We start from the raw sequence: 22,409 nt of genomic DNA, 5'->3' as shown, positions 1-22,409 counted from the left end.
CTAAAATCTCTGAATTCTAACTGTATAAAATTAATATTATGAAATCTCATTCTGCTGCTGCTTTTCTGGGTGTCTGGCATAGTTACTTGACCTTTCTGGGACCCAGTTACTACATCTGAAAAATACTGTTTGTTGTAATAGGCGCTATTATTTTAAATTGAGCTAAATTGAATTATACTTAGCAAAATCACAGTAGAACCAGTACTGCATTCTTTCAAAATGTATTAATGCACCAAACATGTATTGAACACCTACTACGTGGCAAGCAGTGTGCTAGGTCTTAAGGTTGAATAATGAAGAAAATATGGCCCTTCTCTTGGAAGAGCCCTTAGCAGAAATGTTTTTGTTTTTTCTAAACTATCCCTTTAACATAACAGTATCTTCAGTTGTATTTCTTTTTCCTCGATAAGTTGCAGTTTTCCATAAAATACAGTATTGCAGTCTTTAAATAATTTGCACAAAATTTCCTCTAGGTTAACTCTGGTCTAGTAAAACTTCAATGATGCTTTTATTTATCATAGGTGTAACATAGCCGTGATCCTTTTGACAGATCTGATCATTGATCACAGTGTGAAGGTGGAATGGGGAAGCTACCTCCATCTTCTTCTTCATGCAATTTTTATAGGTAATAGATATTTGGTTCTAATTCCTTCATTTCATATTTTTATGATAATTTGAAGGCCATATGCTTTTAAGAAATTCTCTACATATTTCTGTACCTGTTTCTTTGTGTTTTATTTCCATGACACTTTTCACTATAATATTCCTGGTCTAATGGGGAGTTATCTCCAGCTGCTCTTTAACCATGCTCTGTCACCTCCATTCCCATTACTCCCCAATGGCCCCTTCCACCCACATACAGCCACCTGTTCATTCTACAAGAGAAATTCCGTAGTCATAGCAAGAGTAAGATTAAATCTTTACTTCCGGGATTGGAAACTTTCAGTGAATGGAAAATGGGGTTACGAGTGTTTAATTATACGCTGCGTTATTTTCAGAAGAATTGGATGAGAGCAGTCTGATTATCAGAGCTTTGTTTGTCTATAACAAGCACATGGGATCCATCACATCTACAGTATCTTTAAGGCTTATAGGATTGACTTCCTGAAGCAAGTCAAGATGGCCAGCTTCTCAGAAGTTTTCCTGATATGCACACTTACTATATATGTACTGCTTCATTCCTTTGAATCAAACATGCACTGTACTGAATATCCGTTTGCTAGGCACAAAAGAAAAATGCCTGCTGGTTTTCTACTCATTTAAATCTACTATTAGGTAAAAGAATAATAATTTCTAAGAGCTCTACTAAATTTTAGACATGAAACACATTGAAAACCTGTCTTCATTCCACCTAGTGTTATAGGTCAATAGTCTGTTGAAAAATCTATGAGAATTCTAGGCCAGTAAAAAAACATTGTGATACACCTTCCATTAAATATTTTGCATGCTTTCTGGTTTTCCTTAAAATAAGAGTTTGGTAACAAGAATACTCATCCTTTCCTTTTACTGATAACTGTTTTCTACTGTCCTTTTTAGGGTTTGACCACTGCCACCCTGAGGTGTATGAACATTGTAAACGCCTGCTTCTGCATTTACTAATAGTAATGGGATCCAACAGTAACGTCCGAACTGTTGCTTCTGTCCTTCTCAGGAACAAGGAGTGTAATGAGCCCAGGGTGCTTACAGTCAAACAGATTGCACACTTAGATTATACTTTCACAGGTATTTACTTTAGAAGTACAGTTTGAAAGTAGAATTATACTTCGTTAACCTGAACCCCTGCAATAAATGAAAGTTGAAATAGTAGAGGCCATTTTAAAGCAAATGTAGTTTTATCATTTTGGGTAGCATTTAAATTATTTAGTAATCAATAAAAGAAGGAATTAAACTTGGAGTATTTGAATCTGTATTTCTGATTCAAATTTGAATCTGTATTGATCTTCATCTTAAGTGTTGAACATGTAAGTTGAAGACACAGTGAAAGGATGCTTAATTTATTGAGTACTTGATATGAAAAAGATGTTGAATTTGTGTTAGATTCCTTCTCTCAAGATCTGAAAATTTGACAGACATTTTAAACTTGTCTTCATTTGCTTATATTTGCTGCATTTAATTAAAATGTTATACATTTTGAAATAGTAAGGTCCATATTAAGAGACTTATATATAAAATTTATTTCACTGTTGATTTGAATATTTTTGCTTTTAAGGTTATATTTTCTTCTTTCCTAATAACTTTAACTTATTTACTCCTCTCATCACTATTCTCATGCTAATAAGAGATGGTCTAGAAAATAGTTATTTTTAGAAATTGAAATAAAACTACCTTTAGTTCTAATCGTATATAGTATCAGAAACAGGGTTAATGAATTTAAAAGTTATTTTCTTAAAGTCCGGTAGTTAATAAGAAAAAAAGTATTGGAGAACTTATTAGCCTTTTAAAACTGTGACTTAAAGAATAATGGAATAAAGTTTACTGCCCTTTTCTATTAAAGCACCTTTATTCACAATTCTGTAATTTATTGTTATTATTGTTGCTTGTTTTTAAGATGCCTTTGGCCATTTTGTAAATATAGGCATTAGTAATAACCTTTAAAATAAATTGTTCAATAATTAACATAAATATTTCAAATAGAATTTAAAAGTCTTTCTTTAAGTAAATGAAGCAGAATAGGATCCTTTTCATAAGAAATTAAAAATCAGTTCACATGATAGAAATGCGACAATGTTGAGAAAATATGACAAAATGGGGGAAACTGCCACGTGCCACTTTCAACTTTCATCAGCAGATGGCAGCAGAGGACTGCACGGTAAATCCATCTTGTTGCCAAACACTGTGAAAACAGTGTGCCAAAAATTCACTTTATATAATTCGACGCTTATGAGGAACCAGCAGAAGGAACGCTGATTTGCATCAGCTAGTATTGGCAGACTTCCTTATGTGTCCCGTATCATCAATAGGAGACAGTAGTTTACTTCTTTTAAGTATTCTGTGAGTTTCTTTTATGCTTGGATATTCATAACCTATCTTTTTCAGCAGGCGTTACTGATTTTATACCTGATTACCAGCCCTCCCCTATGACCGACTCAGGGCTTAGCTCAAGTTCTACCTCTTCTAGTATCAGCTTAGGAAATAACAGCGCTGCCATTTCACATCTGCACACCACTCTCCTCAATGAGGTTGACATCTCAGTAGAGCAGGATGGAAAAGTAAAAACCCTCATGGAATTCATTACCTCAAGGTAACATTTGCAGCCTTAACCATTGCATTCCAGCACTGTATGTGTTCAATAGCTCTTTCATTTGTCAGCTATTATGAGCCACATTTTTGTTTTCTGAAGTGATATTGATTTGAAATACACAGGTTGGTATTATGCTGCCTTTTTTTTTTCAAAATTATGGTGCAACTATCATAGGCTTTCTTCTTTTACATGGACACTGTTTTACCTGGGAAGTGTCTCATGAGCATCTGTATTTTAAGGGCCCAGAGAGTATTACAGTATAATCTGAATGTATATTTATTTTCTTTAGCTACCTAATGTATCAGTCATCAAATATTCATCTTTGGTCTACTCTTTGCAAAGCACTATTATGTATAGGAGAAAACTAGCCTAGGAGAAAGAGGATGACATTCCAAAGCAAGAGCAGAATCACGGGAGCATGAGAAAACAAAGTGTGTTTGGAAGGGAGAGTAATCCAATCTGACTGTGAAGGCTGATGAAAGAGGGTGATTTGAGACTGGGATAGAAAGCAAGGGAGAAATCAAAATGGGGCCATGAAGCCTGGGCCATTCATTTAGTTATAGGCCTTTATCTTTTAAGAAAAGAGAAATTGAAAGTCTGAGCTGAATGGGGTTGCTGGAGGGGACAAATAAGTAAATTTGTTAAGAAAATCAGCTTCACAGTAGTGTACAGGATGGATTGGAGATGGTGGGGACTGGTGGCAGTGTGACCACGTGAAAGGTTTGGGGGCACTTTGACTGTATGCTGTCTTTTTTTTTTCCCCCAATTTATTTTATTGAGATATATTCACATACCATGCAGTCATACAAAACAAAGCATACGTTCAGTTCACAGTACCATTACATAGTTGTGCATTCATCACCAAAATCAATCCCTGACACCTTCATTTCCACACACACAAAAATAACAAGAATAAAAATTAAAGTGAAAAAGAGCAATCAAAGTAAAAAAGAACACTGGGTGCCTTTGTTTGTTTGTTTTCCTTCCCTCATTTTTCTACTTATCCATCCATAAACTAGACAAAGGGGTGTGTGGTCCATATGGCTCTTTCCCAATCACATTGTCACCCCTCATAAGCTACATTTTTATACAATCATCTTCAAGATTCATGGGTTCTGGGTTGTAGTTTGATAGTTTCAGGTATTTACTACTAGCTACTCCAATTCACTAGAACCTAAAAAGGGTTGTCTATATTGTGTGTAAGGGTGCCCACCAGAGTGACCTCTCAGCTCCTTTTGGAATCTCTCTGCCATTGTAGCTTATTTCATTTCCTTTTGCATCCCCCTTTTGGTCAAGAAGATGTTCTCCATCCCACGATGCCGGGTCTACATTCCTCCCCGGGAGTCATATTCCACGTTGCCAGGGAGATTCACTCCTCTGGGTGTTTCATCCCACGTAACGGGGAGGGCAGTGATTTCACCTGCCAAGTTGGCTTAGCTAGAGAGAGAGGGCCACATCTGAGCAACAAAAAGGCATTCAGGAGGAGGCTCTTAGGCACAATTATAGGAAGGCTTAGCCTCTCCTTTGCAGCAACTGTCTTTACAAGGCCAAATCCTGTGGTAGAGGACTCAGTGCATCAAACCACCAGTCCCCTTTGTGAGCACATCAGCAACTATTAAGGTGGGGAAGCCCAATACCCCTGCATTCTCCACCAGCTCCTCAAGGGGGCTCTGCATATTTTTTTCATTGTTTTTTCTTTTTCTTTTTTTTATTAACTCTTTTTTTTAAAGCAACTATATCAAAAAAAAAAAAAAAAACAATAAAAAAGCATTTCAAACAAACCCTACCAAGGGACTAAGAAAAACACAACTAACCTAACATAACTACTTTACTTCCAACATATTCCTACTCTACCCCAAGAAAATAACCTAATATAGCAACATTTCTGTGAACTTGTTCCTACCATACCCATCGGAAATTAACAGACCAAAGTCATTCCTGGGCATTCCCAGAATGTTAAATTTACCCTTGATGGCTTATCTGTTCTTACTGGGTTATCATTCCCCCTTCCTTAATTGCTCTCTATCACTAGTTCCCCTACATTCTACATTATAAACCATTTTTTTTTACATTTTTCAATGTTCACATTAGTGGTAGCATATAATATTTCTCTTTATGCCTGGCTTATTTCGCTCAGCATTATGTCTTCAAGGTTCATCCATGTTGTCATATGTTGCATGACATCGTTCCTTCTTACTACTGCGTAGTATTCCATTGTGTGTATATACCACATTTTCTTTATCCACTCTTCTGTTGAAGGACATTTGGGTTGTTTCCGTCTCTTGGCAATTGTGAATAATGCTGCTATGAACATTGGCGTGCAGGTATCTGTTTGTGTCACTGCTTTCAGATCTTCCAGGTATATACCACGAAGTGCAATCGGTGGATTGAAGGGTAACTCTATATTTAGTTTTCTAAGGAACTGCCAGACTGACTTCCAGAGTGGCTGAACCATTATACAGTCCCACCAACAATGAATAAGCATTCCAATTTCTCCACATCCTCTCCAGCATTTGTAGTTTCCTGTTTGTTTAATGGCAGCCATTCTAATTGGTGTGAGATGGTATCCATTATGTTTTTAATTTGCATCTCTCTAATAGCTAGTGAAGCTGAACATTTTTTCATGTGTTTCTTGGCCATTTGTATTTCTTCTTCAGAGAACTGTCTTTTCATATCTTTTGCCCATTTTATAATTGGGCTGTCTGTACTCTTGTCATTGACTTGTAGAATTTCTTTATATATGCAAAATATTAGTTTTTGTCAGATACATGGTTTCCAAAAATTTTTTCCCATTGAGTTGGCTGCGTCTTCACCTTTTTGACAAATTCCTTTGAGGTACAGAAACTTCTAAGCTTAAGGAGTTCCCATTTATCTATTTTTTCTTTTGTTGCTTGTGCTTTGGGTGTAAAGTCGAGGAAGTGGCCGCCTAATACAAGGTCTTGAAGATGTTTCCCTACACTATCTTCTAGGAGTTTTATGGTACTGTCTTCTATATTGAGATCTTTGATCCACTTTGAGTTAATTTTTGTGTACGGTGTGAGGTAGGGGTCCTCTTTCATGCTTTTAGAGATGGATATCTAACTCTCCCAGCCCCATTTGTTGAAAAGACTGTTATGTACCAGTTCGGTGGCTTCGGGGGTCTTATCAAAGATCAGTTGGCCGAAGACCTGGGGGTCTATCTCCGAATTCTCAGTTCGATTCCATTGATCAATATGTCTGTCTTTGTGCCAATACCATGCTGTTTTCACAACTGTGGCTTTATAATAAACTTCAAAGTCAGGGAGTGTAAGTCCTCCCAGTTTGTTTTTCCTTTTTAGAGTGTCTTTAGCAATTCGAGGCATCTTCTCTTTCCAAATAAATTTGATTACTAGCTTTTCCAAGTCCGCAAGGTAGGTTGTTGTAATTTTGATTGGGATTGCATTGAATCTGTAGATGAGTTTGGGTAGAATTGACATCTTAATGACATTTAGCCTTCCTATCCATGTATATGGAATATTTTTCCATCTTTTAAGGTCCCCTTCTATTTCTTTTAGTAGAGTTACGTAGTTTTCTTTGTATAGGTCTTTTACATTTTTGGTTAAGTTTATTCATAGGTACTTGACTTTTTTAGTTGCCCCTGAAAATGGTATCTTTTTCTTGAGTGTCACTTCAATTTGTTCATTTCTAGCATATAGAAACATTACTGACTTATGTGGATTAATCTTGTATCCCGCTACTTTGCTAAATGTGTTTATTAGCTTTAGTAGCTGTATTTTCAATTTCTCAGGGTTTTCCCTAAATAAGATCGTATCATCTGCAAACAATGACACTTTTACTTCTTCCTTTCCAATCTGGATGCCTTTTATTTCTTCGTCATGCTGGATTCCCCTGGCTGGCACTTCCAGCACAATGTTGAATAACAGTGGTGACAGCGGACATCCTTGTCTTGTTACTGATCTTATAGGGAAGGCTTTCAGTCTCTCACCGTTGAGTATATGCTGGCTGTGGGTTTTTCATATATGCTCTTTATCATATTGAAGAAGTTTCCTTCAATTCCTACCTTTTGAAGTGTTTTTATCAAAAAGGGATGTTGGATTTTGTTGAATGCTTTTTCAGCATCTATTGAGATGATCATTTGATATTTCTCTTTTGATTTGTTAATGTGTTGTAATACGTTGATTAATTTTCTTATGTTGAACCTCCTTGCATGTCTGGAATGAACCCCACTTCGTCATGGTGTATGATTTTTTTTAATGTGTCTTTGGATTTGATTTGCAAGTATTTTGTTGAGAATTTTTGCATCTATATTCATTAGGGAAATAGGCCTGTAGTTTTCCTTTTTTGTAGCATCTTTGCCTGGTTTTGGTATTAGATTGATGTTAGCATCATAAAATGAGCTAGGTAGTGTTCCATTTTCTTTGATGTTTTGAAAGAGTTTAAGTAAGATTGGTGTCAGTTCTTTTTGGAATATTGGTAGAATTCCCCTGTGAAGCCATCTAGCCCTGGGCATTTATTTGTGGGAAGATTTTTGATGACTGATTGGATCTCTCTGCTTGTGATTGCTTGGTTGAAGTCTTCTATTTCTACTCTGGTCAGTCTAGGTTTTCATATGTTTACAGGAAATTGTCCATTTCTTCTACATTATCCAGTTTGTTGGCATACACTTGTTCATAGTTTCCTCTTATAATTTTTGTTTAATTTCTTCAGGATCCGCAATAATGTCACCTTTCTCATTCATTATTTTGTTTATATGGGTCTTGTCTCTTTTAGATTTTGTTAGTCTAGCTAGGGGCTTGTCAATCTTGTTGATCTTCTCAAAGAACCAACTTTTGGTGTTATTTATCCTCTCTATTGTTTTTTTGTTCTCTATGTCATTTATTTCTGCTTTAATCCTTGTTATTTCTTTTCTTCTACTTGGTTTAGGATTGGTTTGCTGTTCATTTTCTAGCTTCTTCAGTTGATCCATTAGTTCTTTGATTTTGGCTCTTTCTTCCTTTTTAATATATGTGTTTAGTGCTATAAATCCCCTCCTCAGTACCGTTTTTGCTGCATCCCATAGGTTTTGGTATGTTGTATTCTCATTTTCGTTTGTCTCTATATATTTAGCAATTTCTCCTGCTGTTTCTTCTTTAATCCACTGGTAGTTTAAGAGAGTATTGATTAACCTCCAGGTATTTGTGAATTTTCTAAGTCTCTGATGGTTATTGACTTCTAATTGTATTCCATTGTGGTCAGAGAATGTGCTTTGCATAATTTCATTTTTTTTAAATTTATTGAGGCTTGTTTTATGTCCCAGCACATGATCTATTCTGGAGAAAGTTCCGTGAGCACCAGAGAAGAATGTGTATCCTGGTGATTTGGGATGTAATGTTCTGTATATGTCTGTTAAATCCAATTCATTTATCAGATTGTTTAGGTTTTCAGTTTCCTTATTGGTCTTATGTCTGGTTGACCTATCTATAGGAGACAGTGATGTGTTGAAGTCTCCCACAGCTATTGTGGAAACATCCATTGCTTCCTTTAGTTTTGCCGGTGTTTGTCTCATGTATTTTGTGGCACCTTGATTGGGTGCATAAACATTTATGATTGTTATTTCTTCTTGTTGAATTGCCCCTTTTATTAGTATGTAGTGGCCTTCTTGTCTTTCATAACATCTTTGCATTTAAATCCTATTTTATCTGAGGTTAGTATTGCTATTCCTGCTTTCTTTTGGCTGTAGCTTGCATGAAATATTTTTTCCATCCTTTCACTTTCAGTTTCTTTGTGTCCCTGTGTCTAAGATGAGTCTCTTGTATGCAACATATTGATGGTTCATTTTTTTTTTTTTTTTTTTTTTGATCCATTCTGCGAATCTATATCTTTTGATTGGGGAGTTTAATCCATTTATGTTCAACGTTATTACTGTGAAGGTATTTCTTGAATCAGCCATCTTATCCTTTGGTTTGTTTGTCATATATATTTTTTCTCTCTCTCTCTTAATGTCCTTTAACATACCCATACTGAATCTCTTTAGTACTGAACCTTTCTCCGTATCTCTCTCTCTTTTCTTTGTTTCTCTGTCAGTAGGAATCCCTTTAGTATCTCAAGTAGGGCAGGTCTCTTGTTAGCAAATTCTCTCAGCATTTGTTTGTGAAAAATTTAACATCTCCCTCAAATTTGAAGGAGAGCTTTGCTGGATAAAGAATTCTTGGTTGGCATTTTTTCTTTCTCAGATTTTTAAATATGTCATGCCACTGCCTTCTCGCCTCCATAGTGGCTGCTGAGTAGTCACTACTTAGTCTTATGCTGTTTCCTTTGTATGTGGTGAATTGCTTTTCTCTTGCTGCTGTCCGAACTTGCTCCTTCTCTTCTGTATTTGACAGTGTGATCAGAATATATCTTGGAGTGGGTTTATTTGGATTTATTCTATTTGGAGTTCGCTGGGCATTTATGATTTGTGTATTCATGGTGTTTAGAAGATTTGGGAAGTTTTCCTCAACAATTTCTTTGAATACTCTTCCTATACCTTTACCCTTCTCTTCCCCTTCTGGAACACCAATGAGTCTTGTATTTGGAAGTTTTATATCATCTATCATATCCCTGAGGTCCATTTTGATATTTTCGGTTTTTTTCCCCATTCTTTCTTTTGTTCTTTCATTTTCCATTCTGTTGTCCTCCAGGTCACTGATTTGCTGTTCAGCTTCCTCTAGTCTTGTACTATGAGTATCCAGAATTTTTTTAATTTGGTCAACAGTTTCTTTTATTTCCATGAGATTGTTTATTTTTTTATTTACTCTTGCAATTTCTTCTTTATGCTCTTCTAGGGTCTTCTTCATGTCCTTTATATCCTGTGCCATGGTCTTCTTGTTCCTCTTTAGTTCGTTGATTAATTGCTCCAAGTATTGTGTCTTCTCTGATCTTTTGATTTGGGTGCTTGGGGTTTGGTTTTCCATATCGTCTGTTTTTTTCATATGCTTTAAAATTTTCTGTTGTTTTTGGCCTCTTGGCATTTACTTAACTTGATAGGGTTCTTTTAGGATTTGTAGACCGATTACAACTCTTTTCTCTAATTTGTCAGATCTACAGCTTTGTGGAGAACTTTCTAACCAACAGGTCGCGTCCACGAGCCACCTATTCCCCTCATGCCAGTTCTCCCCCACTTTGTCTTTGTGGTGAGTGGGGTGTGAGTTTTGTGGGATCCAATTGATGCACCAAGCTTGCATGTGTAGTTGGTATTGCCCGCCCTGTATATGGGGCGGGTGTCTGAGTGGTCAGGGAGGAGGGGCGTCTCTAACAATCAAATCTCCTTGGTGTTCCTGGAGATATAAAGCTGTTGCAATAGTCTAATCCTTCAATTCAGTTCTGCCACAGTTTGTCTCTGCTGCTGACCCACAAGTCCTTGGTATTGGCGTATGGCCCCTGGGACTTGTGAGTGGGTCCCTCTTCCAAGCTGTGCACCCCCCAGTCCTCTGTTGAGGGATGACTGTGCTATGTCACACATGAGCGCCGTCCCCCCAGGGCAGTTCTGGGCTGCAGGGCTCTGTAGGGGCGTTCCTAGTCTGCTGAAAGGATGGCTGAATGGGGCATGTTAATTCACAGAGCTCTGCCTTGCCAACTCTGGGACAACCAGCTGAGGGTGCAGGGAAGGCTGATGTTCACGCCCGATCTTGTGGTGTGTGCGTGTGTTGTTGGAAACACTCCCCATCACACTGGGTTGTCTGGGGCAGCTCTGGGCTGTGGATCCGGCACCTGGCAGGAGTGTTCCCTGCCTACTAGGAAGATGGCTGTGAGGGAACGCCCCCCTTTTCTTGGGAAGTTGTGGTGTTTAGCGAATTTTCTCAGCCACTGGACTTACTGCCTTATGTCTCAGAGCTCTCTTAGCTCTGCTCTTGTCTGAGCCCAAATTAGAAGTCTTTGAGGCTTTCTGTAATGGGCTTCTTAGACTAATTGTTTTAGAAAAAGAGAAAAAGATTAAAAAACAAAAAAAAAAAAAACAAAAAAAAAAAGGAAGGGCCCTCCTTGCAGTTCTAATGGGCTATTGAAATGCTAAGAGACAAGGAGATTAGGGCCATTAAGGAATGATCCAGGGAGCAGAGAAACCACCTTCTGGATTTGCATATATGCCTGACTCTGCCTGAGCTCTGCCCTTCCCCGTTCTATGTTCCCCAGAATTCCAAAAAGTCTCTGCTTTTATTTTTGGGTGTTCCTTGCTGTTTTTGCTATCCCTGTCTCCGCTGCTCCCAGATTCTCCAGTGTCTGGTCTCGGTCTATCTGTGTTTGGAGTTTAGATCAATAGAATGAGTTTCCGATAAGAGCCACAACTGCAGTTTTCCCTCCTCGTTTCCAGCACTGACAGTCCCTTCTCCCTTGGGACTGAGCCTGGCAGGGAGGGGCACACGTCTTCTGGCCGTGAAAACTTACAGATTTCACTGAACTCAGCTGTTCATCGCGTTCATGAATGTTGTATGAAGTGTGCCCAAAGTCCAATTGCTCTGCGGTGGCCAGTCCATGCAGTTCCTGGCTTTCTACCTACTGCCCTGGAGGAGTAACTAAAACTTACGCCTCACCACTCCACCATCTTGCCCTGCCCTGTATGCTGTCTTAAACTCTCCTGTTGTTTTAGCTAGTTAAGTAGTTTCTTTATGTTTTAATGTAACTACAGTCTAACCTCCACAAACGATAATGTTTTGACCTATAACACATAAGCAGTCACCATTACTTTTCATACTTGGAAAAACTAGTCATTTCTTCCTACTACCTCTGAGAGAATTTGGCTCCAGTGATGGAAGACATTGCGATTATAGGTAGCCTGGATCTTTACCTATTTGCTGTAGACTATTAGATGCCCATATACATAAAAAGTATTAGTGGGCTGTATGACATGCTCTTTGATTTGTTGAACTATAATTCTTCCTAATTGCAAAGGTACATTTGAGGTAAGAATGAATATAACTATTAGTATCTGTTTAAAACAACAAACACAGGAAATTGTATCTGTGCTCTGTTTTCAGAAAAAGAGGGCCCCTTTGGAACCATGAGGATGTTTCTGCCAAGAATCCTAGCATAAAGAGTGCTGAACAGTTAACTGCATTTTTGAAACATGTGGTTTCTATTTTTAAGCAGTCAAGCTCAGGTATCTTTCAGTAAATCTTTGAGATTATTTTCTTTTAAAGAGATACTTTAATGTAATATTAAAACTTTTGATAATGCTTAGTAAAAATTGATAATTGCTGTGGCTAAATTAAAACTGTTTTGTACAGGCTTTTTAAAGAATTATTTGTGATAACATTTCATTCAGCATGTTTGTTTTAATAAAAGATTAATTTACTATTTAAAAATAAGAACGCCATTTAGGAAATTCTGGGTTTCTACTTTTGGGTATGATGGCATTGTAAAATTACAATACTATTGTATGTTATGAAAGAATGATATCAAAAGGGTATATGTAAAGATGACAAACTTAAAATTCATTTTTATACTGATGTGGGCTTCTATGATCTAAAATTTAACACATTTTGAAAATCACAGTAAAAGTATTATGTCTAAAGTAGTGGTTCCCAACCATGAACAATCCGTCCCACCCCTCCAACTCCCCAGCCCAGAGGACATTCACCAATGTCAGGAGACGCTTTTGATTGTCACAGTTGGAGGGAGAGGGGGTTGCTACTGGCATCTAGCGGATAGGGGCCAGGGATGCTGATAAACATCAGACACTGTACGGGACAGCCCCTCACAGCAAAGAATTATTTGGCCCTAAATGTTAGAGGTTGAGAAACCCTGGTCTCAAAGTCAGCTTTCCTGAAGATTAGAAGGAGAAGTCATCTTAAATGCAAATGGAGTTTAATGAAGAGGAAAGGCATTGACTTAGCAAAAATACTTACTGAGTGTACCATTTACCAAGAACTGTGCTAGGTATTAGGCTTTCAATGATTAGCCTTGATTGTAACCCCTATATTCTGAAAAACAAAAGCCGTTTAATTTTTTCATTTGCTTTCACAGAAGGAACTCATTTGGAGCATCATCTTAGTGAAGTTGCACTGCAAACAGCACTTTCTTGTTCTTCGCGACACTATGCTGGGAGATCCTTTCAGATTTTCAGGGCCTTAAAGCAGCCTCTTTCTGCAACTACACTTTCTGATGTGCTCTCCAGACTTGTAGAAACTGTAGGGGATCCAGGAGAAGATGCACAGGTATTTCATTAAATTCTTTTAGAAGTGATTAAGCAGCTACAAGGTGTCAAAGAGTTATTACCAACTATAGATTGCTATAGCTGGACCTAGATAATGATTACAAAGAATTACTAACATCAGATGTTAACAAGTAGACAAAGAATTCAGAAACAAAGTTAGATTTTTGTATTTAATATATAATTACATGCTAATGAACTCAGTCTGTGTCCTGTCTTAGAAAGCTTTACATATACATACACACACTCATGGATGATCATAAGGTAAAAGAGATAAGAGGTTAAATTTCAATGCAAAGAGGAATAATAAATTTAATTTTTTAAGATAAATTAAGTGACATATTACACTGGAGAACTTGAGTCTATATAGACTAATGATGTCTTCATTATCTGATGAGAAATTCATTTTATTCAGCAGATATTTCCCAAATACTTACCATGTTCACTACAGATACAGTGGTGACCAAGACAAAAATTCCTGGCGTTCTGGAGCATACGTTCAGTTGGGGGAACAGGTCTTGCATCTATCAATAATATGTAACACAATTTCACTTAGTGAAAAGTGCTGTGAAAATAATAGAGTAAGGTGTTAAAGAGTGATGAGCACAGGGAGCTGCTTCATATATGATCATCTAAGAAGGTGATTTTTTGAACAGATACTTAAATGAAGTATGTCCTGTGCTGCTCTAAGGAGGAACATTTCAGGCAGAGGAAAAATGTGCAAAGGCCCTGAGGTGGGAGAATAGACCTCTTTGAGGGACATCAAGAAAAACCAGTGTGACTAGAGTGTAGTGGACAGGGAGGGTGGGTGGAGAGGGGACAGGGGCAGGAGATTGGTGAGGCTTAGTCACGTTCGGGTCACGTGAGACCTGCTTGGCCATGGTGAGCAGTGGGATTTGACTGAGTTGATGAGAAACCACTCAGAGGTTTTGAAAGGAGGATGGGTGATGGGTTGTGGTTTCCATTTAAAACAAAACAAAACAGACTCATTTTGGGGGCTGGGTGGAGAGCTTAGGAGAGTAAGAAGGGAAGCAAGGGAGGTCAGTTAGAAGGCTAGTGTAAGAATTCAGGCTGAAATAAATGGTGGTAGCTTGTAGAGAAAGGGGGTTGGATTTAGGATCTGTTTTTAATGTAATATTTGCAAGACTAGCTGATGGATCCCCTATAGTTTGTTGAGAGGAAAAAAATCAAGGGTGACTCCTAGATTTCTGGCCTGAGCAATTTCAGGTGAATTGTGGTACCATTATAATCAATTTATAGCATTTGTGTGATGAGTTTTCATTAATCAGCAAGATCATGTTGCTCAAGAGTTTAAATCATTTTGTAATTAATGTGGAGATTGTTCTATTTTTAAATCTCATTGGGAAGTCCATTGCGGTTTCTTTCTCCAGAGAATAATTCATTAAAAGCTGCCCTTTCTTCTAGGGTTTTGTGATTGAGCTACTTCTCACATTGGAATCTGCAATTGATACTTTGGCTGAAACCATGAAGCACTATGATCTTCTTTCTGCCCTTTCTCAGTAAGAATTTAAACTAGGCAACCTGTAGATTTGTATATAGAATTTGAATAGCTTAGTATATATGACTGTAACACTGTTTTCTTGATAGATTGATTATGAGAATAATACCCAGAAAATCAAATGATTTGCCATTCAGAAAGTGAGGACTTGGGAAAAGTCATAGAGCTATTAAGTGGCAAAGCTGTTGTTTTAATGTCTTTGTACCCTTCCACTCTCACCAGCTCCATTCCTGCCACATTCAACATCCTGCTGTTCCGCCAACAGGCCAGGCCCCTTGCACAGCCACCTTTCACACACTGCCCGCTTCCTGGAGCAGCCACTCCTTCCACTGTCTCTGCCTTGCAAACCCTGAATTCATTCATCCTTCAAGTCCCATCTCAAATGTCATCTCCTAGCTAAGCATTTCTAACTCCCCCAAGGAAGTGCTAATTATTCCATTCTTTGGGTTCTCACAGTGTGTTCTTTGTATTTTAGTAACAGCAAAGTACCATTTACATATCTCTCCCTCCAGTAGATTTTACGTAACATACCTGGCATTTTGCATACTGCTCAGCACATACAGAAAGCATTCAGTAAATATTTTTAAAATCAGTGGTAATTGTATATAAGGGAGAAGGAGAAATAAAAAATAAATTTCTGAGCTGGGTTCTTGTGGAAATAATGTACAGTGACAAAAATAGGGACATTGGGACCATCAAGTTTTGGGATAAGACAAATGAGATCTGCTTGGGACATAATGCATACCTGAATCCCAGAGCTGAAAGTTATCAGTCACTACTGTAGCAGAATTTTCTCTTCATGTCAAACCTCAACCCAACTCAAAGGAGTCTCTTGACCATAGTAGAACATACAATTGTGCATTGTGTTTTTATACAGAGGAGAGAACTGAAATTTGATTATGCAAAGTCCAGTATACTTAAAAATGATTTTTTTGTCCCTGTTAGTAGTTACTATTTTTCAGTATTTTCAAGAGTAAAATTAATGTAGCTGAAGCAGGGGTTGTGTGTGCATTCATCTTTTCGTTTTTCTTTAAAGAACCTCATGCCATGATCCTATAATGGGAAACAAGTATGCAGCTAACAGGAAAAGCACTGGACAACTGAATCTAAGCACAAGCCCCATTACTAGTAGCAGTTATTTAGGATATAACAGTAGTACAAGAAGTAACTCTTTGAGATTAAGTTTAATTGGTGACCGAAGAGGTGACCGGCGGCGGAGTAACACACTGGACATAATGGATGGAAGGATAAACCATTGTAATAGCTTAGCAAGGACTAGAAGCCTTTCCTCTCTAAGAGAGAAAGGAATGTATGATGTGCAGTCCACTACTGAGCCTACCAACTTGATGGCCACCATTTTTTGGATAGCAGCATCTTTATTAGAATCAGATTATGAATACGAATACCTCCTGGCTCTCAGGCTTCTCAACAAACTGCTTATCCATTTGCCTTTGGATAAATCAGAGAGTCGAGAGAAGATTGAAAATGTACAAAGCAAATTGAAATGGAACAACTTTCCAGGCCTTCAACAGCTCTTCCTTAAGGGTTTTACCTCAGTATCTACACAAGAAATGACGGTGCACCTCCTCAGTAAACTCATCGCTGTCTCCAAGCACACGTTGGTGGATCCTTCTCAGTTGTCAGGTGATGTTAATATGATTGCACCAGCACTTTGCTGTTTTTAATGCAGTGAAATGTAAATTAATCATTTGTTTTGAAATATAATTCTCCTTTTCTGCAGACAGCTAGTCATTTTGTTATATGTGAGATGATACAAATTCTTTGGTAAAGGGTAAAAAGAATTTAAGTCAAGTATCCCAGGAAATGAAAAGAAAATGGATTCTGTTGTCCACTTAAAAAAAGAGAAAAGAAAAGAAAAGAAAACACCCTGTAGCTTTTAAAGTAATGTGCAATAAAATTAGTTATTGTTTGCTTTTTTTTTTTTTTTGATAGGCTTTCCTCTTAACATCCTTTGCTTATTGCCTCACTTAATCCAGCATTTTGACAGCCCAACTCAGTTTTGCAAAGAAACAGCTAGTCGAATAGCAAAGGTAAGCAAATTTTATGTTGAAAGATAACGTTATAGGGAAATTATTCTGGAGTTTATCTTAGGAGGGAAATCTCTTAAAAATCTTTTTATTGTCACTCTTACTTGAATTTTGCATCCAAATTTTTATTCTCTTAATGCATATAAAGGAGTTCTATAGAAATGCTTGTAAATTACAACTGCTCAAATGACAGCAAATAAAATTATTTAACTAGAGTAACACTCTTCATAGTCTGATTCTTTTTCTGCTCCATTTCCCTACTTTATCTTCTACCTTCCTCTCTGTTTCTTATTCATTCATTTATTTACTACCAAATATTTACTGAGCACTGGGTTAGCTGCTCTGGATTCAGCGTAAGCAAAATAAGATAGGATGCTTACTCTTGTGGAGCTTATAGTAGGAGATGCAGTCAAGGGAATAAACAATTAGCATATGTCTGATAAGTGCAATGAGAGGGCAACTTACTCTGAGGACACAAAAAGCAAAAGTCTTCCCAAAGGATGTCATATCTAAACTGACATTGAAGGTGGAATAATTATAACCAAAGTAAGATACCTGGATGAGGAGTAGAGAGTGTGCCTGGGGTAGAAGTTTTCTAGGCAGAAGAAAGATCGTGTACAAAGACCCTAGGAAGAAGAGGGCATAATATATTTTGGGATTCTGAAAATTTTCTCCCTTTATGTTTGCTTTTTCCTTTTAAGACTCTCTCTTCATCTTCTCTCTCTGCTCCTTTCATTCTTTTTTTTCTTCCTTATGTGGCTCTTTCCCTCCCTGAAAATAGAGATGTAGCTATTTGAAATCCTGTGCTAACATATTTAAAAGTATTATAGCTCTTAATCTTAACTTTAAAAGAATATGATTTTGAGATTTTATATCTTTAATTTCTTCTCTCAAAAAATAATTTTCACATAGCCTTCTGCTTAAATTTAATTCTCAATTTTTTTTCTTTTTTTTTTTTTTTTTTGGTCAATCACTGAGTCTTGGAAAAAAGGGTTTTCAGACTGTAAATTTTAAGTTACAAGAAGGAGTTATGTAAATTTATGAAGTACATATGTGCAACAGGAAATTAGGTGAACTGGGGGAGGTGAATGAATAGCAGTGTATGTTTTAAGATATCCTAGCTAAAAAGTGAAATTTGCAACCAAAGAAAACTAATGAAATCCTTTGGAAGAGCTTTTAAGATAAGCAAATTTTTTTAAAAGCTGAGATTCATTTAGCAAGTAGCACAACAGGAAATAGGAAGAGCAAGCAAGCAGAAAGCCAAAAAAATAAAGCACCCACTCTCCAGGGCCCACATTTCAACATCCAGACATATCTCTGGATGCCAATGTAATGAAAAAAATACTACCAGCCCAATTATCATACTAAACATTGAGAGTAAGAACCTGGTAGTATTTGATAAATGAAAAAAAAATTTAATAAAATATGGTATTGAATCCATCCTTAATTAAAAGCCTAAAAAATTAGAGATTCAGAGATTCTTAGCATGGTCATTTTTAAAGTGTGTATTTAAAATGAAGTGTCAGTATTATCATTAATTTAAACATATCTTAGTATCTTATATAAAAATGGTAGTTGTAGAAGGTAAGAACATTAAGAATCAAGCGAGAGTGAAAAAATGTGATTAGAAATAAAGTTATCACCTTTTGTAAATTATTGTTTTCCCCAAAAAGTCAACAATATGTATTTGCATTAATGAATTCTACAAGTGACACAAAATATAAGATTTATAAAAGTGACTTATTTTGCTGTTCTAATGATAGGTCATTAGAAAAATGTAAACAAGATTTTTTTTTTCCTGCAATAGGGGTAAGAAAGAAAATATAAGGAAAAATATGTATTGGCTTAATTTGGGATTCAAGAGAATAAAAAGCACAAATCCTTTAATAAGAGGAGTAGAAGCATGTAGAGTAGCAGCTGAAAATGTGTGGAATAACTACTTGCTAACTGCTGAAATAGACAGCACTGCTTGGCCTGACTAACACATTTGCAGCCCCTTGAATCAGGCATCTGCCATTGTGATCACAGCAGGACACGGGAAATTCCTAAATATCTTTAATGTTTTTAAGAAATCTGATGTGTCCTTCTGTGATTCATAAATTGTTTTTAAGGCTATTTTCTTCCTGTTGGACCGCACACAAAGGTTCCCTCTGGGTATGCTTTTAGCAAACTGCAGGATGTGGATTAAATTGATTCCCTAATTATTCTCTCACTTATAACTGTTGAGAGTAATTTTCTGCCATTATGTGCTTCCTCATTATGCAAATATTCCTAGTTCTACTGCTTGTGCATTTGGAAAGCACAGAATTTCGTAATGAGGTGACACTTAGGACAGATATTGTCCTCTTCAGTTATTATTTATGGCCAAAAGTATGCTGAAGAAGTTTATTTTAAAGCATACTCTTTGGGGATCATATTTTAACCTGGTAATTAAATTAATTCCAAAATTAAGTCTAAGTCTTTGGCTTTATCATAAAATTGTTCAATATATGTTACGAGGATTTTCTCCCTTTTCAAAAATCAGTTATTTTTAAATATTTTTTTAGGAAAAATATTCTTTAAGTGTTACTTACATCTTTTATTCTGCTGGAAAAAAATCTCATTTTAAAGAATTTAAATAAATTGTGAAAGTGTAAAATTAGGCTGTTTCTTCATGACTTGACAAGTTACTATATTGTGAAATACAAATAAGAATTGTCAATGCTATTTTTTCTTTATTCTTCATGGTGTCTATTTAATGGGTAAAAGACTAATGCATGAAATCAGCTGTTTTTAATGATTTACAAAACTACTTCCGAGGTACAGTGTTAATGGTCTCTGTACAACCCTGCACACCTCCCTATCAGGCCTGCCCAGTAAGAATGTCTGAATGATGAACTTGGGGCTGTCTAAGCCTATTGAATGTCTTCTGAATTATCAAAGTAAAAGTCAGTTGTGTCCATTTGAAAGTTGAAAGTATATTTAAAATTAATACTCTTCTTTGTTTACTAAATATTCTAAGCAGTATATGAAAGTACTACGAAACACTCATAAGGTGGGAGAATAAGTGAGGAAATTGACTAAGGAAAACTAAAAGCAGAAATTAATTAAGATGAGACTAGCCTTTTGTGGTAGATGGGGATGTAAGACTAGTGAGGTCCTTTGCCAGTTATGCATTGATCAGGTGTCCCGTGGAAGAGGCCAAGGAATATCCTCACCGAAACCCAGGAAACAAATGGACACAGAAGGTACCTTGGGTCAGTAAGTTCTCCCCAAATATTTGTTGGTTTGGATTGCACAGTACTCTTAGCAAACAAACTCTGAAAAGTTAAAACATTTTGAAGTGGTCTCTAAATGATTGGACAATGATTTTAGAACTTTAGGTGATACCCTGAAGACCAGTGTGGGGTCTACCCTGCAGATTGTCATTCATTGGAGATGTAAGACTCAGTTTTCTCAGACCTCAGAGCTTTTCAGTGAAGTTCCTTGAATATGTCACATATGTTGAAGATCTCTGCAATTGACTGTCTCTGTCCTGGACAGCTTGAGACCAAAGCATTTCCTTTGTTGAACCATCTATGGATTTTACAAAACAAAACTGTTTTTTTTTTCTTCAAAACAGTTACAGGGTTATGTATGGGGTTTACAAAACCATTGTGAGCTTTACCAAAAACAGTTTTGCAAAACATCAGACTGAAAAAAGCCATACTCATTAGCACTCACAAAAGTGCTTGATACATAAACCATCTTTCTACATTATCCATTGAGTTATTTTTTAAGAATGCTTTGTGCTTTTTTTCGCTTCTATTTTAATTTTTCTACTGAATTAAGATTAAATGCCTTAAAACTTGAAAATATACATCTGAATTATTTCATTAATGAAATACATTTAGTATAAAATCAAGTTTAAACTTGCATCTTTATTTTAGGTGAATGAAGTAGTTCTATTTGTTTTCTAGGTTTGTGCAGAAGAAAAATGCCCAACACTTGTCCATCTGGCTCACATGATGAGTTTGTACAGTACACACACATATTCCAGAGACTGTTCTAACTGGATCAATGTGGTGTGTAGATACCTGCATGACTCCTTCTCAGATACTACATTTAACCTCGTGACTTACCTTGCAGAGGTAAATTTATCAAAATAATAATGAGAATACTAAAGTATTTTTCACTGCTCTGTGGCAAATTTTCAAGTACACTTATTTCTAGAAGCAGCACTAGCCCTAACTAATCTTCAGATTGCCTTTTAGAGTGTATTTAGATAGCATCTCATTTTAAAGAAAAAAAATAGGTAATTCTTTTCAAGTATAAAGTTCTGGTTTTTTGTTTTTTGTTTTTGTTTTTTTGTTTTTTTTTTTTTCATTGCAAGTGATTATTTCCTCATTCACTGTCCTTAAAATGATCTAAAACTCAAAGGAATGTAAATCTCTCCTTTGTTTAAAATGGAAAAATTGTTTCTAAGTGATCTTGATCCTAAAGAATGATTATAATTTTTGTTTCTGTAAAATTAGTTATTGGCTTTGAGATCCTTTGTAGAATAGTAATGCAGCAGGCAAAGACATTTCGACTGGTTAAGTTTTTATTTTGATGATACATATGATTCCAAATCTAAAATATGATGGGGACTAAAAATGAAGTTATGAAAACTAATCCTAGAAAAGCATAAAAAGTTAGTTTGTTTTGATGTATTATAAGTAAGTTCCTATCTGTAAATATAAATTACTGAGTGAATAGCCACAAAGAGAACCTCAAAAGGAAGAAATTCTTGTGCATTAAAAGTGTTTATCAGTTTATAATAAAGAAATAGCTTTCTAAAAATTTGACTTCTAGAAATTAAACATGTAACACCATATAAACTTAAAAGACATTGCTCATAACTAAATAAACATGTTAAATGTTGCTTCTAGCCCTAATATTTAACTTAGCTAAGTCACCAGCATTCACTATCATAATATGCTTCAGAATTGGTATGAATTTTCAAAGTGTTGGTATGATAGGTATACTACCATCCATCCACTTTGTATTCAAGTGTGCGGACAATGTGAACTACCTGCTTGACAGCTTCTTAGCTTAAATAAATACATGTCACTAGGTTTATCTTACTCCTTTACCTTCAGGAAGAAGGCCAACATAGAACTAGGCCATACTTCCTTAATTGGCTTTGAATTGAATCAAGTGCCTTAACTAGGATCACTTTAGTGCCGCCATGAAGCTCACCTTCAAGGTGGCAGTGCTTCCGCAGTACAGCCTATAGTGTACCACTGGCGAGGTTTTTTCACTCTCTAAAAAAAAGGTGCTTTTTCCCCAGACATTACTCTTATTAGTGTTAAGTTATCCTTGTTTTATTATTACTAATAATTCTCAAATTATCACTCATAACAATACTAAAACTAGCTACATGTATTTAAAACTACATATATTTAATTTAACCCTCCCCGTCCAAAACCCTATTAATTAGGTAGTATCGCTGTTTTA

The 22,409-nt window shown here is 36.3% G+C and overlaps 1 protein-coding gene across 8 annotated transcripts in view; it reads left to right on the top strand.

Annotated features, from left to right (window-relative positions):
* FRYL (FRY like transcription coactivator) overlaps positions 1-22,409 on the top strand; it is a 289,611-nt gene that overhangs the window by 216,486 nt on the left and 50,716 nt on the right. For 6 of the 8 annotated variants that reach the window (XM_037829764.1, XM_037829766.1, XM_037829767.1 and 3 more), the window contains 9 exons: positions 522-625; positions 1,537-1,722; positions 3,037-3,241; positions 12,211-12,332; positions 13,199-13,389; positions 14,811-14,905; positions 15,941-16,548; positions 16,858-16,955; positions 20,891-21,061. In XM_037829764.1, the coding sequence (XP_037685692.1) occupies positions 522-625; positions 1,537-1,722; positions 3,037-3,241; positions 12,211-12,332; positions 13,199-13,389; positions 14,811-14,905; positions 15,941-16,548; positions 16,858-16,955; positions 20,891-21,061 (1,780 nt within the window). The remainder of the gene's footprint in view (positions 1-521; positions 626-1,536; positions 1,723-3,036; positions 3,242-12,210; positions 12,333-13,198; positions 13,390-14,810; positions 14,906-15,940; positions 16,549-16,857; positions 16,956-20,890; positions 21,062-22,409) is intronic. The other 2 variants (XM_037829770.1, XM_037829765.1) reach the window with 1 other exon arrangement.

Source organism: Choloepus didactylus, chromosome 3 (genome assembly GCF_015220235.1).
Source record: "Choloepus didactylus isolate mChoDid1 chromosome 3, mChoDid1.pri, whole genome shotgun sequence".
Lineage (NCBI taxonomy): Eukaryota > Metazoa > Chordata > Mammalia > Pilosa > Megalonychidae > Choloepus > Choloepus didactylus.
The sequence above is the reverse complement of the archived record's forward strand: the minus strand, read 5'-3'. Positions and strand labels throughout refer to the sequence as shown.